General features: G+C 39.3%; 1 protein-coding gene across 5 annotated transcripts in view; it reads left to right on the forward strand.

Moving 5' to 3' along the window:
• LOC134661636 (anoctamin-1) overlaps nucleotides 1-18,741 on the forward strand; it is a 28,875-nt gene extending 10,134 nt beyond the window's left edge. Inside the window, exons 3-21 of one of the 5 annotated variants that reach the window (XM_063517779.1) lie at nucleotides 2,206-2,319; nucleotides 2,995-3,211; nucleotides 3,723-3,788; nucleotides 4,390-4,458; nucleotides 5,289-5,449; nucleotides 6,517-6,685; nucleotides 7,060-7,180; nucleotides 7,311-7,422; nucleotides 7,617-7,777; nucleotides 8,577-8,713; nucleotides 9,082-9,348; nucleotides 9,901-10,104; nucleotides 11,802-11,950; nucleotides 12,425-12,510; nucleotides 12,980-13,185; nucleotides 13,585-13,754; nucleotides 14,775-14,877; nucleotides 15,340-15,544; nucleotides 18,546-18,741. In XM_063517779.1, coding sequence (XP_063373849.1) covers nucleotides 2,206-2,319; nucleotides 2,995-3,211; nucleotides 3,723-3,788; nucleotides 4,390-4,458; nucleotides 5,289-5,449; nucleotides 6,517-6,685; nucleotides 7,060-7,180; nucleotides 7,311-7,422; nucleotides 7,617-7,777; nucleotides 8,577-8,713; nucleotides 9,082-9,348; nucleotides 9,901-10,104; nucleotides 11,802-11,950; nucleotides 12,425-12,510; nucleotides 12,980-13,185; nucleotides 13,585-13,754; nucleotides 14,775-14,877; nucleotides 15,340-15,544; nucleotides 18,546-18,691 — 2,863 coding nt within the window. In that variant the 3' untranslated portion in view covers nucleotides 18,692-18,741. Of the gene's footprint in view, nucleotides 1-2,205; nucleotides 2,320-2,994; nucleotides 3,212-3,722; nucleotides 3,789-4,389; nucleotides 4,459-5,288; nucleotides 5,450-6,516; nucleotides 6,686-7,059; nucleotides 7,181-7,310; nucleotides 7,423-7,616; nucleotides 7,778-8,576; nucleotides 8,714-9,081; nucleotides 9,349-9,900; nucleotides 10,105-11,801; nucleotides 11,951-12,424; nucleotides 12,511-12,979; nucleotides 13,186-13,584; nucleotides 13,755-14,774; nucleotides 14,878-15,339; nucleotides 15,590-18,545 lie in introns of all 5 variants that reach the window. The other 4 variants (XM_063517778.1, XM_063517782.1, XM_063517783.1 and 1 more) reach the window with 4 other exon arrangements.
• The last annotated feature ends 897 nt before the right edge of the window (nucleotides 18,742-19,638 follow it).

Genomic DNA, 19,638 nt, shown 5'->3' on the forward strand with positions numbered 1-19,638 from the left:
TTAATAAAACTCATCTCTCACAAAATAGTTTGAGATTAATTTGGAAAAAATAAAATAAAAAGTTTATCAACTATGCTTTATATGACATCCGCTTAGTATGACATGTTTGTTACTTCCCTTCAATGTCATTATAAGCGGATTCTACTGTATATAGAAAATACCTAAACCAATCATAAGTTAATAAAATAGTCTACTTCATTTGGCATAAAACCATCCCTATTATCCTCGCAATTTAAAAAGGCATATGTTGTTATGAAAGTCGTATGCAGTTGTTACGTTTTAGCTTAGCATGGTAGTATTGAAAAAATGTCGTCATGTTTATTCCAAATTTTACTGAAGTTATCTGTTTACTACAAGTGAAAAGTGATTCCACTATCCTTGATATGAACTAAAACAACTTCTGCACCACTTCACGACACATGAAGACATTTTTAATTACAAAAAAACGTAGTTTTTATAAACCAATTTAGCCATCCGTCACTGACTGTCATCTCTGCCGCACTGAAGTTGCCAATCGAACAGTCTGTAAGCACCGCTTACAATCGAATACTTTACGTTGAGTCATAATTGAGCGGACATAATACTTCCATGGTTTATATGCGTTCACTGATTCCCCACCATAAATTAGTATGGATGATTGGTCGAATCTATTTGTTGCCCACCATAATCGCATGCGACGCTATGATTGGTCGAATTTATATGTTTTGTCCCTCACGGAGGCACGCGTAGACCACTTCTATAGGATGCTACCTTCTATGGATCTGTGCCGTGTCTGTGTCATCTACGTCACGTGTGTGTCCACTGTCCACTTCATGCTTCTTTGCTTAGCTTTTTTAATACATACCAAATCGAGAATTGTGTTTTTATGTACAACACATTAACGAGTTGTTATTTATATTATCATTGTATGTATTTTATCGATTTGACTAAATATGAAATACTCGTACTAATTAATTAATGAGCACTTTAATTTTTGCACTAATTTAATAGCCTTGATTAATATGACGTACCTAATGCATGTTTAATTATAATTGAACAGCCATTTGTACAAATTGTAGATTCTAAAACTAAAACCTTAGTGAAAAGAGAATGTACCTAATAAAGTCATATAAATATTTATCAGAACTAGATATAATATACATCTTTAAACAATTAACCATTTTGTGAACCAGGTACTGATAGAGGGAGATCGATACGAATTTCTACTCTCATATTATTCTAGTACGCTTCAAAACTGTCACATTTTTACGTATGTAACTGTCACATGTTTACGTATGTAACTGTCATATTTTTGACGTTAACAATTTAGTATGGATTTTTTTAGTTCCATTTTATTTAATTTTTACTAAGTCTTTTATGTTGCACGTTGCACTATACATACAAGCATTAAAAAAGTAAATAAGTAGATGTAACGTGACAGTGGTGGTTACAAGTAATAGGTGCCATGTCTTCAAATGGGTTTTCATATTTTACATCATGCATGAAATAAAGCACCAGAAGATTAATAGAGAAATGAAGACAAGGGGATGAACAGCCCCCAAGACAAAGTCAAATACCCTAGTGGGTCTGTCTGCCTAGGATAGGATAGGGGAGTGGAGTGGTCTTTTCTCCATACAAACGTAAGGAGTCGTTATACACTAGCGACCCACACCGGCTTCACACGTGTTACACAAAACCTTAACAAATTATACACCTAAACTTTCCTATCTCGTCCCTTCCTTCCTTCCACTCTATTGATAGGTGAAAACTGCATGAAAATCCGCTCTGTAGTTTTTGAGTTTATACACACAAACAGGCAGACGCGGCGGGGGACTTTGTTTTATAAGGTGTAGTGATAGATGTAAAATTCTCGTAACGCATTTCATCTACCGCAAGACATGTTGATATGTAACTTAAAACAAAATCGTTTCAACTTTCAATATTAACTGTCTTCTTATCTATCAGAAGCTGCTAGCTGCTACTGCTGCTAGGTATCCGTTCAACTAGATCCCATCGGAGTAAAATAACAACATGACATAGTATGTAATTACATCAAGTAGAGTTAACATTGTTATACCTACGTATGCCTATTCTATCAAATTACTCAACACCGACTACAAGAGGGACCTATTAAATATAATAATTATGATTCCAAGAAAAATCAGATCAAACCGGATCATGTTAGCTTGAACACATACTCGTATTGGCACGGTGCGTGTATTTCAGAGACAACGGTAGCGAAGCGTCCACCCGCGCCGCAGAGGACTGCGCGTGCGGCGAGCCCGCTTTGCCCGGCGCCTCCACCACTAGCAATGGCAAACACACTGCCAATCATTGCTCGTAAGTTCTTTACTCTACCCACTAGTCATATTTATTTCTCAGTTCCTGGTGACCAACAGTTCTCAAGTTGATGCCGCTATCAAGTAACCAGAAGGCCCACTGGTGCCATTTTAAATTCGCTTGGTATTATTATAAATAGGTATAGCCCATAGCAGCACAGGCCCTGGCTTGGTTCGTATAGAAAGTGCCAGCAGTTTCTGCCCCTCACGGCTATATCTATCATCTATCTCACTTGAGTGGAGTATGTTGATCAGGGCCTGTAAGTCATATCAAGTGCGGAAGAAGATGACCGCCTTATCCAGTTCAAGCTTATAGTCGTATATGTATACACAATGTCCCTTTTCATTGTTCTACCTTTCTAATCGCCCTCATTTAACCACTTTAGTTAACCTCTGCTTTGGAATGAAGTTTTATCTGATGAATGCATTATGCATGAGGTTTTTGTTTTATATTTTAGTTTACTTTTATAAATACGAACGTTAAACGCTTTCAAAATCAATCACTACTTATTTTATTATAGGTACAAGATGTTTTTATTTTATATAAACAGTCAAATATATGTGAACTCTATTTTGCTATGTCCTTTCTTACGCAAACTGTTAATTTATATTGTACTGCCTATGTTTATATTGAACCATAAGTATGCCTATCAAGTTATGAAATACTGTACCACAGCATCATCATGGGTGGAATACAGAACAACCCATCTCTGACGTTCAACGATCATGTCCGATCGGTGGACTTCGTGCTGGTGTGGGAAGCCGGCAAGGAGGAAGCCTCCAGGCCCGAGGCGCACGAACAGCGCCGCATCTTCCAGGACAACCTGGAGAAGGAAGGGCTACAGCTAGAGCCAGAGGCACCGGCGAACTTGCACGGACTCAATTTTGTTAAGGTACGAAAGTTTCATGTTTAGTCTGCTCTGCGACATAAACTTACCTTATATCAGCTTTTTAGGGTTCCGTACCGGAAAATGAAAAAACTGAACCCTTATAGGATCACTTTGTTGTCTGTCCGTTCGTCCGTTCATCCGTCCGTCTGTCTATCTGTCTGTCAAGACCTTTTATCTCGGGAACGCGTTGAAACGTTGAAACCTTTTATATCGAGTTAAAATTAAAACCATATAGTTACTCAGGTCACATGAAGCTGTGAAAAAATCAAACTTCAAAAATTAACGTAAAAAAAAGATGGCCATTTATGTCGCAAAAAACGTATATTTTGACACTCAAGGGAATCAAAAATTGTAAGGTACTTCCTGTTGATCTAGAACTATGAAATTTGGTAAGTAATATCGTCTTACACTACAAGTACAGGGAATTTTTTTAAAAATAAGTTAAATTTGTATGGAACCGTGGGCGAGTCCGACTCGCACTTGGCCGGTTTATTAATAATATTTGTTTTTCCAGATCCACGCGCCACTTTCGGTTTTAAGAGATTATAGCGAAATATTAAAACTTCGAATGCCAATGAAGGTGAGTAATATCATTTAGCATTACACATCGTCGCCGCGTATGGTAGCGCCATGTCTGGGCTGATTAGTGATTAACTAAAGCAATCCGTAGTAGCGTACGCTTTCGCCTTTGCTACACGTTATATTGTCTCATTGAACTTACTGAATATATTCCAATTTTAACTGGGAATATTAACCCATTAAATATTTATATAAGCTTTTTTTTCTATTAAATTAATGCTGTATGATAAGTTACAAGTTACAATATTAATCGAAAATATTTCATTGGCCCCCTTTGACATTCATTAGGTGCATAATTAATAGTACTTTGGTATATCGGATATGGCACCGATATGGTTATTTACTTTATTGCATATTTTAAGATTTGCCGTAAGAAAGCCCAAAATTACGTAGACTTTGCACGTGAATTTTAATCATTGCATTTTTGTGTTCATAGAGTAGAAGCCACTAGTTTCCCATTTCAGTACCTACAGCTACACCACACATGCTTATTTTTACCTTCATAGGATTCATTTTTGTTTGATCGTGTGGGTGTTATAATCATTAGTGTTTATATCAAAGGTTAACAGACTTCATATGAAATGTATACTGTACATCCGTAGGAATGCAGTAAGATACGAAAAGGTGGGAAGACGAATGCGATACTGAACGCTGCAATGTATATGTCTAAGGTATGCAGATGTGGAGCGCGAGCGGAGCAGGCTTGCCTAACAACGTGCGCTTGCCGCGCAGAGCTTCTTGTCGTCATCTTACATAACTACCATACAGACTCCTCTCAATAATACCTATACTAAACATAAACCCCTCGATTATTGTCAGTGTCAGTGACAGTTTGTGCTAACCTTTCTTCTTGATTCAGTTTCATAACATAGATATATAATGTTTTAACAGAATATATAATATTGCGGGTAAGATTATTAATACACAGTACTTGCTTGTAGCTTGCATCAGTCAGGTATACTTTTGTACTAAAAATAGACTTGGCATTGCACCTAAAGATTTATTCAAATACAGATTAATGCTATTACTAAAATTGTTTCCGGTCCTGTTTTCGAAACAAACATTAACATTAATTATACAACTCGTGTTTAATGTTAATTTTATTAATACGACTTTTATATTTTTTTACCGTTATCACTAACTGAATGTGAAAATGTTCAACGATCGTGTTTCATTTTAAATTTATTTTCTGTATACCACATTTCATTTCAATCCCGCTTTCCACCCTAATGCTGGAGCATCTGACGAGCTAAATATTGCAATAGATTGCATGTTTTACATAACTTTGCTGTTATGCGTTTATTTAGGTTTTATTACTTTTATAACCGTTCGCTACCTTTATGCATACTTGCACAGTAAAAGCTGAGCACACATTAACCAATATGTCATTAGTAAACTGAATGGTGATTGCCAACTGCATGCACCGTAGGCATGAGAACTAAAATTTCACAAACGGTTGATAGTGGTATCGTTATTCATATATATATTTCTGAATGGCCAGTTTTCAGCGCTGAAAGATGTGTCGGAGAAGACAAATAGTTTTGTAGACCGAATAGAGGCGGGATGGGACCGCGTCATGTCAAAGATTCGCGTGGACCCTGTCATGTTTCCAGAGCGGAAGCACCGCCTCACGGCTATATACTCAAAGGACAAAGAATATTTGTAAGTATATTTCCTCAAGTGACAACCAAAATTTACTAACTACATATTACTACTAAGTTCAGAGACTACTAAGTTAGTATTTACCTATTAGGGTGTTTCACTTTTGCAAAATCGCATTTTGCTCACTGTTTTTAAGAATCAAAGTACCCTTGTTCGAGCTGCTGAGGTGAAAACTGAATTTTGCGTCTAAAACACGATAAAACCACTTTTCCTTTGGAAACAGGTGAAAAAACTGAAAAATCTTAATTAGAACATTTATCAAGTAACCAAAATCCATGTTAACTATTAATTTTAAAATTGATTTATATGTAGATGGTTCAGTATCACCCTACTCACCGCTTTGATGGTAGCCGCTTAAACCATTTTCTACCCTCCGATGTAGAGTCGTTGGTTATTTGAGAAAACTTTGTTGATGTTGTGCAACCACTAAATATTCACCGATTTGATTTTTTTTGGTATTTATATATTTTTTAATCAGGAAGAACCAGAATTCGAGCAGTCAGATGAAAATCGAAAATTCTGAAAAATTAAACACCCTAGTACCTATCATAACAAGGTTGATTTTTGTTTAATGTAATTAATGAGTTTTGGTTGTCACCTGACCATTTACAATATATTTATTATATAAAAATATGGATTTACAACTGACTTTAGTTGTACCTAGTTAGCAAAAAACCGATGCATGTTACATGATCGGACACCGATAGCATTTTATGTAATTTTGACGTCCAACGTAATGACTAATTGCTCGTTTAAAGGTATAAGAGTATTGCGTTGGACGTCAAACTGACATAAAATGCTACCGGTGTCCGATCATTAATAATTATGTACAGTTTGGACACAGTCTACATACCTATATAAAGTTGTGAAAAATACAACGTAAAAAAATTTGGCCAATGATGAGCTAAGTGGAAAGAGACACTTTACTTGCCTATTTCTATTGTCATTAAATGAATAAATTAAAAATTCACGAACTCGTGCGCGTGTCATTTTGCCTTGAGGCCCGCTTTGCCACATAAAGGGTTGAAGAAGGTTGTGTTGAGGTGTCATTGTCGGTGTGTCTGCAGGTTCGACACGTCGGCGGAGTGCTTCTGGACGCCGTCGATCCGGTCGCGCATCGTGCAGTTCATCCTCGACCGCAAGAGGTTCGCCGAAGCCGAGAAGGACGAGTTCGCGTTCGGCATCGCCCGGCTCATCACTAATGGCACTTACAGCGCGGCTTATCCACTGCACGACGTAACTACTTACTTACTCTTATTCACATAGGAACAATTAGTATTTGTATCTAAGGACACGTGCCTACGCACTTGCGGCTGCAACCAGTACCTGTGTAAGTTGGCAGTTAAGTGCAGTCTACCATGTGCGGTTGCAATCTATTACTAATACCAAAGTTGTTGTTCCGGCTCGTGTAAATAAAACACACCCCTAGGGTGTTATAATTATGTAAATTAGGTGTAGGTACCTAATTGACCAGTACATCATGACAATATGTCATTTGTGTTTTAATTGGTTAATATATTTTGTTAATAAATGCTTCCTTCCCTTAATAGACATACGTAAGATTATATTGTGTACAGATGGTAATAAATGTTTGTTGTCTGTTCCGGCAGGGCGACCTGAAGACGCCGGGATCTATGCGGCACCTACTCTACACGGAGTGGGCGAGCGTGTCCAAATGTCTCAAATATCAACCGTTAGATTATGTCAAAGACTATTTCGGCGTCAAAATAGGTATGAAAATAACGTAATTTCTGTATTAATTAATTCAAATATAATATTTTGCTTAGACACGCTACAGTTGTTTATACTGTTCACAAAAGTCTGTTTAATTGATAGTTTTAATGGTTTTATTTGGTGGCAGGGTTGTACTTCGCGTGGCTCGGCTTCTACACCAACATGCTGATTCCGGCCTCTCTCGTGGGACTCATTTGCTTCATATACTCGGCTGCTACCGTGTACCAAAACAGTCCGAGGTATGAAGTTAACAAACAAGTGGTATTCAACTATTCACAATCACATAAAATTATATCTATGTATATAAATTATAAATCTTGCACTTTAAAGTGACATTAAAGTTACCGTAATTTGTATGGTTCTAGGATGTGAGTTATGAATGTTATGATTCAAAAACGTTGTTTTAAATAACGGACATGCATACTATTTCCAGCGAGCAAGTTTGCAACTACAACTCGTCGATTAAGATGTGCCCGCAGTGCGACTACTACTGTGACTACTGGGATCTGAAGACCACTTGCCTCCAGGCACGGATCACTTATCTATTTGATAACCCTACCACTGTGTTTTTTGCCATCTTCATGAGTTTTTGGGGTAAGTTTGAAGTTGTTGCAATTTACAAAAAGTTATACATATTTCGCTACGCTACTTTAATTAAAAGTTCCGCCGTCTGCCGCTATGCGATTGAATACCAACACAATACCAAGCATATATAATAAGTAAATGCATTCTTATGATTCTTATCCTCATTGTTTGTGAGACGATAAGATTCAAGCAAGTATTATTAATTAGCATTCATATGTTCTAAAAACTAACTTGTTTGCTCTGCGTAAGTAGAGGTTGTGGAACCGATTTTGTTTGGAGGGAACACAATTGAAGTTTTATTCGCAGTTTTAAATTATATCATTTTATATTGCGGGCGTTAGTAATGCAGCTTGATGTCTGAATTAATGCAAGTAAGTTAGTAACAGTTTTTCTTGTTCATCTAAATTCTAAAGGGATCAACTTCTTAAAACTAAATTTTTGTTTGCCAGTGCTTTGCCGTTAGTAAAAGTTAGTAACAGTTAAATTAATTAAGTTCGCTTGTCAGTAGCGGTTTTGGTATATATGTATATGTGTTTATTTGTATAGGTACAAATGTTTTATTTGTATATTGGTAATGTTTCAATCCTTGTTTTTTAGTTCTCTTTCACAAAATAAGCAATTTTATACATATTCACATTTCACACTTACAGGCAATAACATTATTTCTATCTCGGGGAGGCATTATTCTGAAATATGTCCTTGTCATGTCGTTGTTGAACCGCGATCACGTTCAGATATTCGTAGCGTGAGGTAGGCTTGTAGTGGTGTTGTGTATGTTCTCTGGGTTGAAGTACGTGTGGTGTTGCAGGGGCGTGTTTCCTGGAGCTGTGGAAGCGGTACTCGGCGGAGATGACGCACCGCTGGGACCTCACCGGCTTCGACGTGTACGAGGAGCACCCGCGCCCGCAGTACCTCGCGCGACTCGCCCACGTCAAGCGGACGCAGGTGCCTATGTCGCGTACTACTTATACATATATGTAAACGCGGGATTGTCCATTAAGGCGGCCGTCTCGCTCACTCTCCGTTTCCATACCTGCATATTTGTTTGTAACCACAATAGTGTCAACCTAATTACCACTGGGATTTTACGAAAGCGACTGCCGTTTGTTCGTTCGACCCCATGTGGAATCTAGACCTTAATATCGGGATAGCATATCTGCCCTCCTAATTTAAACTGCAATAACTCATATTAAAATATTATTTAATTGTTCACCTTGTTCTCATACGATATGTTGCACAATTGAGTGTAAGTGCATTTAAAGTTGCATCAAACATTTTATGATAATTCGGTAGTATATAGTGTTGTGGTGCAGCTGAACGTGGTGACGGGGCAGCGCGAGCCGATGGTCCCGTTCTGGCGCATGCGGCTGCCCGCCACGCTCATGTCCTTCAGCGTGGTGGCGCTGCTGGTGCTGCTGGCGCTGGCGGCGGTGCTCGGCGTGGTGCTGTACCGCATGTCGCTGCTGGGCGCCATCGCGCTGCGCCACCACGACAACGTGCTCATCACGCACAACCCCATCATGTTCACCACCGCCACGGCGGCCTTCATCAACTTGTTCCTAATATGCATTTTTAACTACGTGAGTATACTGAGTACCTATATCATTTGTGATACGTATTGGTCGCCTTTTAAAGGATTCCCTGAGGCTCCCTGGGCCTGCTGAATCCGAACAACTGGTTAAGGATTAAGTTTATTGCAATAGCAAATGACAAGCGCAAAAGAAGGCCAAAAGCCCAGTAGTGTGTGTCGATTTGGGAAACTTGGATGTTAGATGTTCACAACGGTTTAAAACCTTTCAATATCAATATCACTCATAATACCTGTCCTTGGGACTCCTCGGATCAAGGCCGATTGACCAGTGGTGTACCAGGCAATACAATCCATAAACCTTAATATAACAGTAACATGCACACCGATTCGCTCGTTTTGTATAATTAATTGAAGTGTATGTGTATAATTAATTACTACGGAGACTGAACACTTAAGCGCTCGGTCGTTTTGTGCGGAAATCGCAGCATAAGACGCTCGCAAGAGGTATTCCACTCGCAACTATTCGTTCAGTCGTGCCGACTGTGGTCTGTGTTATTGAGTATTTAGGCCTGTACTTACGTGTCGGAGGTAATGTTGACAGATTTACCAATGCCTGGCCGAGTGGCTGACGGAGAAGGAGCTGCTGCGCACGCAGACCGAGTTCGACGACTCGCTGACGCTGAAGATCTACCTGCTGCAGTTCGTCAACTACTACGCGTCCATCTTCTACATCGCCTTCTTCAAGGGCAAGTTCATCGGCCGCCCCGGCGCCTACAACCGCTTCTTCGGACAGAGACAGGAGGAGGTCAGCTTCATCCACTAATCTTTTTACTTTCATTCAATTATAACCAGACAGGGCATGTCTTTAGTAACCTTAATAGATAAAAGCGAATTAAACTATGCCGTAGATACTATCCCCCTTATTCATAAACGCGCTACAAACCTCAATTAGCTAATAATCGTTTATCCTTATCTGTCATTTTGACTTATGTATTTGTAAGAAAGCGATAAAACATAGTTTAACTAAATCAGGCCCGTAAAATTTTATGAATTAAAAAGCTGTGATTGTACGGCCCTGTTGGGACTGTTGGTACAAATTATTTATTAGAGATGGTACTGTACAGTCACCAGCAAAAATATATGACTGTGGGCAGCCGTGCAAAAATATCTGATGCTCCATTGGAGGCATAAGTATATGACGACACTACCTCGGTAAAAATATGTGATGCTTTGTGGCCGGCAAAAACATCGTTACTCTGTATCCGCATAAATATCGGATCGGATCGCTTAAAAATATTTGATTACTCATAAAAATCAAAATTATGCGATTACTCTCATCTGACATAAATATCTCTCCAATGTGAATGCAAATAAATCGGATGGCAGACGGACCGCCTATATATCTGACACGAAATTATGAAATATGTCATCAATCGGCAAAAACGAACCATACCTGGATAGCATAGAGCCTTACATTGTTTGAAGTGATTTGACAATTCACGAAAAGAGTGCAGACTTGTCATTGCATATGTCTGTCTCACATATTTCATTTGCAATTTTAAATTGTGACATAATTCAGGTAGACTTTTAATAGACAATGTGTAATAAACCTCCTTCTTACATAAAAAAGAATGATGAAAAGGTCAACCTGTGAGACTGACAAGGACAAACAATAATAGCGCTTTCGCTGCTACTCCTACTGAAAGATACATAAGACTATCCCGTTTTGTCATTTCCCGCACCCCTCATGCCAGATCGAGTTATATACTAGATTCATGATTGCAATACGTTACAATTCAAAATTATATCCAGTTTATTCCGTCAAATCGATGATAGAATATAATGTGAGACAGACATATACAATGACAAGTCGGCACTCTTTTCGTGAATTGTCAAATCACTTTATACAATTTATGGCTCTATACCAAACATGTATGGTTCGTTTTTAAAGGTCGATAACATATTTGTGATTTTCCAACGTGTCAGATAAATAGGCGGTCTGTCGTCCATCCGATGTATTTGCTTTTACAGTGGAGAGATATTTATTCCAGATGAGAGTAATCACATAATTTTGAATTTTATGAGTAATCAAATATTTTTAAGCGACCCGATCCGATATTTATGCGGATACGGACTAACGATATTTCTGCTGGTCACAAAGGATCACATATTTTTACCGAGGTAGTGTCGTCATATACTTATGCCTCCAATGGAGCATCAGATATTTTTGCACGGCTGCCCATAGTCATTTATTTATGCTGGTGACTGTACGTATTGATGCTAAAATTTAATAAGGTTAATTGAATTTATGAAATAGTTTGTGTTATAGTTATAAGAATCCAGTGTATTCGCTCTTATGGCAACGTAATGTAGTTGTTATGCGACTGAATTTACTATTTTTTGAATGTGTGGCATATCAATGTCTACTAAACTGTTAACGATAAAAGGTTCCATTTTAGCAAGTAAGTATGTATTAATGTATTGTGTCGTGGTTGCGGGCAGTGCTCGCCGGGCGGCTGCCTGCTGGAGCTGTCCATCCAGCTGGCCATCATCATGGTGGGCAAGCAGTTCATCAACACGGTCGTCGAGATGCTCATGCCATACTTGCTCAAGTGGTGGTACATCATACGTACCATCGGGAGGAAAAACCAGTATGTATCCCCATACCTACAGTCATCAATGAGGTTACAGTGCTCATACACTCCATATATAAATATAAACCCATTCATAATAAGTTTTAAGCGAGTTATGCGAAAACATGTTTATGATAAGTAAGTTTATAACATATGATTAAGTTTTACCATACTTCCCATACAACTTATTATTATTAAGTAAGGCTTTAAGCTTACTTATATCTCTATCGTATCGCTGATGAAATTTGTAAACCTTATTACAAAAGGCGTAAGGTGCACCGATGGACAGTTAAGAGTGTTGCTGTTTGTACGAGCCTCGAACCTCGAATGGATGGCCAAATACACTTATTGTCATGAAATCTTATTGTAAATAATTCACTTTTAGCTTCGCCGCTGTCGGGTGATAAAATAATATTTTAAATTTAATAAAACAATAGAAAAAAAACCTCTAAACTGATTAATAATATTTAACAAATTGTCGTTTGTTTTCAGGATTAAAAGTCCATTGCAGTGGGTGAAAGATTTCAAACTAGTCGATTTCGGTAACATGGGTCTTTTCCCCGAATATTTAGAAATGGGTAAGTGACTTTAATACTTCAATACATAATTATGTGAATGATGCCTCTAAAAATGCTTAAACCTTTGGAAATTATTTTCACTTGTTAATCGAATATTTTTATAGCCTGTCAGAGTATGGTGATGCCGTTATTAAGAATACGTAATATTAAGACCTAGTGTTTTAAGGTTATCCTAGAAAACTTTATTTACGTTAATAAAAATTGGTATTGACTTGCTCCGTAATTGCTCCGGAAACAAGCAGCGAGTTTAATATGGGGGCCGAGCCAAGTGACAGTTAACGCCAATCGAAATTGAAATATTACCTTGTATATGGTAAATGATCACGTGAATTTTCGTTCCCACCTGTCACACCTACTGATATTTTTGTAACGTTTGTCGATACGTAAGCAAACGGTAACGATTGTCATCTTGGCGACTGCTCCGTGGGCAGTAGGTGAAGGTTAACGGTACCGTGTGGCTTGTGCGCAGTGTTGCAGTACGGTTTCGTGACGATCTTCGTGGCGGCGTTCCCGCTGGCGCCGCTGTTCGCGCTCATCAACAACGTGCTGGAGATGCGGCTGGACGCCAAGAAGTTCCTGTCGTGCTACCGCCGGCCCGTGCCGCAGCGCGTCAACGACATCGGCGTCTGGTACCGCATCCTCGACTCCATCGGGAAACTTAGCATCATCACTAACGTAAGCACACTCTTTTTGTTTCTATAAGGTGGTGTAAGACATATGAAATTGGCTCCACTTCCTCTGTAATAACAGGCTAGTTTCCTAATCACTATTAACCAGTCAAATCAAATCTGTTACTATGAATGTTTGAGAAAAGCAACCTGTGACCTAGATAGTAGTATGTATGAGTTTTAGGTCGAAGAAGCTAAAATCGAAAGCGCGAAAACTATTTTGATATTGTACGTATATTGTCTATTGTCAGTGTTTTGTAGTTAATTTAATAATTTCATACAGGACATAAAACAGATTTGGTATGGTAACTAGGAAACAAGCGTAGTTTTAATACACAGGCTTCTTAACACATGTGGCAAGTAACTCAGGATATGAATCAATAAAGACACGATTTGGTATCGGCAGGGTTTCATAATAGCGTTCACGTCGGACTTCATCCCCCGGCTGGTGTACCAGTTCGCGAACGCGGGCTCGCTGGAGCACTACGTGAACCACACGCTGGCCGACTTCAACGTGACCGTGCTGGAGCACGTGCCGCCCAACGCCAAGAACAGCTACAACCAGACCATGTGCAGGTGAACCATCTCGACTAGGCTAACGTTTATCTCTTTACCGTTGGACCGTTGGGAGACTGAATCGCGATCTGTAACGGTGCAGCCTCTGAGCAGGTGCTGTCCCCTATATAGATCATGCACGCCCCCTTTATAATTAAATACATATAGAAGATTGTGACAGTTTGTGACCGGCGCGGCGGCCATAATAAACTTATATGAAAGTAAAGCGCGCTGCAAAAGTGCATAGATTTCGTTATTTTTTGTAATTTAACTCGAAGGTCAGAAACGGGTTAGTGTTGGACTAGTATGTATTTGTGATGGAAGAGCCGTGGACACGGCCCAACACACGCGCGAGATATGCCCTGCGTGGGCGGAGCCTCGCGCTGCCCTGTCCGCGGCTGTAGGAGGAGACCTCTCACTGCCGGCGCTAATACGCCGAATGATTAGCAGTGAAGAGGCATGGGCGGCAGTGGCTTCCTTTAGCGTCACCGTTCTGACACAAAAGGAAGCCGCAGAGCGATCGCGCGAGGACGACGCGAACTCGCTCCCTCAGCGCCGAAGGAGGCCAGGTAGGCGGAGAAGAGCCTTCGCAGCAAGGCTAATGCCGCCTTAACGGGAACCTGCGGGTGATGGGTCGGGAGTTCCATCACTCGCCTGAAGAGGTTTCGAGCTGGAAGACCCTCAAGTGTTCCGAGGTGTCTTCAGCGGAGTAAGCTGCTAGAGCAACCCCATATGTTGAGCTCGCAAGAGCATCGCCGGCGGGGTATTGGAGGTCTACAATCGAGTTCCCGAAACCCCGCCTACAAAGCGCGCGGCGGAACACCCCAGGGGGTTTAGTCCGTGGAAGTCGGACATACCCACAGGGCTTCTCCCGGGCCAGTGGGATCCATAAGGGATTCCCACTGGGTCATCAAAAAAAATGGACTAGTATGTATGTGGTATACTTGAGGATAATAAATAAATAAAATTATTTGGTGGTTAATTAGTGGCGCGTGGCGCATGGCGTGGCGTGTGTGTACTGACGCTATAGTTGTTGTACAGCTTCCCGGGCTACTGGCACTCGGGCGACGACCACAACTACGAGCGCAGCAACCTCTACTGGCACAACATGGGCGCTAGACTCGCATTTATCGTGGTTTTTGAGGTAAACACTTATTTATACGATCCTACTGTACGTCTATTTTGTAATATATTTTTAAACGTTTACTTTTAAGCATGTCTTCTTTAATTCTATATTTAATTATTTATTATTAGCATTTTGATCAATTTTCGTCTCTTTAGCCACCAAATGAGTAAATGAATGGCGATGACAATACATGCTTATCGTTTTTGTTTCGTACCTGAATTAATTATACAGCATTTACCTGCAACTCGGGAGTCGCTTTGTGTAAATAGTTCCGGCAACAGCAAGGAGTAGAAGTTGCTAGGCGGTCTAGGTGTTCAAAGTAATCTGAGCACACATTGATTGTCAAGAGAATAAGGGTCCGGGCACCCGGTGCATATAATTTTGGACACCTCTCCCGCTTACCTTTTCCTGTTGCTGATTGCACGTTTTATGCCATTGAGCCTTGGCATTGATGTATCACACAATTTGTTTGGCACGCAGAACGTGGTGGCGCTGGTGATGATAATAGTGCGGTGGGCGATCCCGGACATGTCGGGCGACCTGCGCGACCGCATCCGGCGCGAGGCCTACGTCATCAACAGCTTCATCCTGGAGGAGACGCGCGCGCGCTCGCTGCCGCGCCGCGGGCGCTCCTCCGGCCCCCCGCCCGCGCCCACCCCAGGCGACGCATGCGCCAGGCCCCCAGGTCACCTCCCGCTCGACACGCCCGTTTAGCTAACACGCGGTCACGGTATTGTATCTGGCTGAATGCTTTTTATATTATATGTTATTATTACTAACACGGTTTACGTTCACTGATTTGTACTTGTAACATAAAATGAATATCCAGACTTGTTCTATTTTAATTATAAACGGGGACGAAGAGCTGAGCCATATGATATGACGCCACTCGCAGAGAAAAGTAAAGTACTCCGTGCATACCAACTCCTATACTATATTCGAATTGCATAGACCGCAATTTCTTCAGACTGTTTGCTAATGAATTTAACTCGATTTTTATAAACCTCAGTGAACTTAAACTATTGAAAGACTGTGTTGTTTGTGTTTGATGCTACTAGAGTTTTGATTGGTGGCCTATTGTTACACACTCCTAAAAATCCAAGAAACATATATGTACATTGTTTTACGCTACAGATGAGGGATTGCGTTTTTATCGGTATTTCTTAATTTAATATGTACCTTTTTAAGGTTCCGTACCCAAAGGGTAAAAACGGGACCCTATTACTATTCAAAATTAGTTACATTACGTTACAGTGCTCGCACTTTAAGTGTCCTAATCATTTCATTAAAAATTGTATTCCGTCTATACATAAATAATAAATAAAAAAAAACAATATCATCTTCTAGAAGACACCAACCACATTCGCTGAAATCAGTATGCTGACTTTCTACCCTTCAGGAATGACATATATCCTTAGGGTATTTTATACCATCAGATGTTTGGATATTAGGATATACAAGCTTAAATTGAAAACATATATACAGCCATATTATAGTATGTTAACAAGCTTTTATTGGGTCGACCTGTATGTAACTATGTAATGGAATCTAAGGTAACTAATTTAACCATCTTCCAAGGATCGTAGAGTCATGAAAATTGGCAGCTTATGTAGTTCTGATGATAATACAATAATATGGTACTGTCGAACTGATCTGATGATGGAGACAGGAGGTGGCCATAGGAACTCTGTGATGAAACAACGCAACCTAATTGTGTTAGGGGTTTTTAGAATTTGTTCGATGAGTATTAGTTGTCTGTCATAAGAAAAGTACATTCAGCGATAAAAGCCTGTACCAAAAATTTATTTTTTGCCAAAAACTTATTCATAACATATTTTAGACTAGATTCTAACTAGGACACTTAATATGCCCAACGATTTATATAAAGTATGCATTATATGTTGTAACATGCCAGCTTGCTCAAATCTGCTTGGTTTTGTATATAATATTAATATTATCATGATTACTCGAAGTTTTTGTGTACCATTCACATCCAATGCAGTCTCATTGAGCTACATGCGATGGCGCCCAACTAAATGTGTTCACATTTAAGTGGATGTTATTCGCAAGTAGCTTACATGTTTTTATTACTAAGGCTAGCTTCATAATGCTAATGATTTGGTTTAAAGTAGTAACAGGTTCGAGATTTTGGAGTGAGTAGTTCTGCCGTGAGTGAGTTTTCCAATGTTAAGTTTTATAAAATAACTGCATGTTTGGGATGATGTGTGGTTCAATTTACGAATGAAGACCACGAATGATTAATTATACTAATTTAACATAAGTATATGGTACTTGAAATTGCAATAAAACATCGCTATTTTAGCTAACATGCACGAACCCACCCACAATTAACACAAAACTTATTTGACAAGGGATTTAGAATCACACCCTTGCAGAAAGAGGTCTTGAGCCGCGTATACACTTATATAACCTTGTCCAAGCATATGTAAATGTGCCCTTACTTGACACCTAAAGTTTGTATTAGATTGTTCAGCTCGGGAGCACCATTTATTCTTAGATTTGTATAGAAAATAAAGAAGACTGACAGCCTCCATTCAACGCCGTGCGCCGCGAGAACCATCAATGTGGTTGATGAGTAGGGACTAGGTGACATTACATGTTATTTTTACATTTTAGTTATTTGCATAATGATAACTGCCGTCTTACCTACTGCTATAAAATTGGACTTGACTGAACGCAGTAGTCTCAAAAATAGATATGTATGTCTGGTATGACATGACCACATAGGTCCGGAATACTGTTTGAATTAAGTACAGTCGCCATAAGAACCTTAATATCTGAACACGCCTCTATTGTCAAGGCGGTAGAGGGCGTGTTCAGATATATTGAGCACCTTGGCCGCTCCGATATATCTGATGGCGACTTTACTTCACCTGGAGGTTGCTTGTCTATAGTTTGGTGTGGGTTGACTGATAACAATTAAAGGAATGATTATTCATATTTAAGTATACATACATTATTTAACATTTACTTAGCGTGCGATCGGCTTGGCTTCGTGTAGCGGCCCTAACGCTTGATTGGTTTTGATCACAGTTTCTTTGCGCCAGACATTGTATTGACGGTGCTTGGTGTTTTTACGGGGTTCTGTCTACTACTAAATCTACGCTGGCCGTCTGTCTATGTATCCGGCGTTCCTTGGTATCCGGTCCCGTCCTATGTTTGAAGTGGTGTACCTAACTTTTATATTGTACGACAGACATACAGTTAAATTTTAAATTCTTGATTGTTGTTTATCCCAACAGCTTTAACTTGTCTACCAGTTATCTCAGGCGGTTGGAAAAGTAGTTATTTAATCAAATATAAATCAGTCTAATTAATAATGATAACTTCTTACCTCTATACACTAATACACTTAAAATATCTAATAATTGTGCTAACTGAGCAATCACGTTGGTTTCTGTATTTGTATGTGTAAAATGAGAGAGAAGTACAATTTTTTATTTTAAGCAATCAGGGTTTTTTTGGACGCTTGCATTAAAGCCTAAATAAATAAACTTGCATTTTACAATAGCTTCGTACACTGCTTCACTGTTAAAAGTAGATTTAGGACAGCTTATGAATTGAAGTGATTTTATTTTATTTTGGTAGTTATTGAATTTCTTTCACATATCAAATATAAGAATATACGTTTTAGACATAGTAGTAATGGTGGGTGTTAAATACAGATGATGTCGAGCCGACGTGGAACCACCTGTTGTCGTCGTCGCTGTCGGGGTCGGACTTCGACCTGGCGGCGCACGGCGACCACCAGGCGCTGCGCGCCATCACGCAGCCGCCGCCCGCCTCGCAGCCGCCGCCCGCGCACGTCTAGTCGGGCCGGGCGCGACACAGCTGGCCATCGATAGCGGAAGAATCTGTTCCGCGTGTTAGCCACAGTGGAGGGCTGCCTATTTTAGTCATTCATGTCCACTGGGTTAAATATAGGTTCGACTTACCGGTTGCGTACGCAACGCAACGTGAAGCACAGCCACATCAACACACGCAAGCTTCAGCTATATCACAATGACTGCATGACTGCAAAGTGCAGTGTAGGTACATACGTTCCGGTGTAACCGAGCCTGAAGGTATCGTATAACGTTTTATTAAACGTTTATAACGGTTTGGTAAACATTAACAAGATTATTTTTTGTACTAACGTTTATTTATGAAATAAGTGGAATTTAAACTGTTTATTGCTTTATTAAGCAGATCAATGATTACTAACCAAGGTAAACATTTTGTACTACGGGTCCTTATTAACTCAGTAATATTTACCGTACAAAACGTTCAACATCACATTTGCTAAGATATAAATATATTTTAACCGAAATTAAACTATGATAAAAATAAACATAAGCAGTTAAGTACACTTCTAAATTAACAAAAATAATTTCTCGTTGATTTCAAATTGACGTTTGAGTTGCCTAGATATACAATAAAATAAAAACTTCTATGGAAGTAATTACAGGTTGTAGCTCAATATAAATGGGATCCTTGCGTGAAAGACAACCTTTTAAGGTGCAGTGAGTTCAGGTCCTTCTTCGACCGCAGCGCGTAACAAGAAATTAATTCGAAAATAACAGAATCTCGAAACAAAATGAACTTAATTATAATATTAATAAATGTTTTGCCATTAGCGTTATAATTAATAATATTTATCTATTTTCTATTTGTGCAGTGTATCAGTGTAGTTAGTTATATAGTAGGTACATATATTAAAAAGTTGTAATGTTAATAATAATATTATATAATTTATTATGAACTTCGCCAAAGAAATGC

This window comes from Cydia amplana, chromosome Z, assembly GCF_948474715.1.
Source record: "Cydia amplana chromosome Z, ilCydAmpl1.1, whole genome shotgun sequence".
Classification (NCBI taxonomy): domain Eukaryota; kingdom Metazoa; phylum Arthropoda; class Insecta; order Lepidoptera; family Tortricidae; genus Cydia; species Cydia amplana.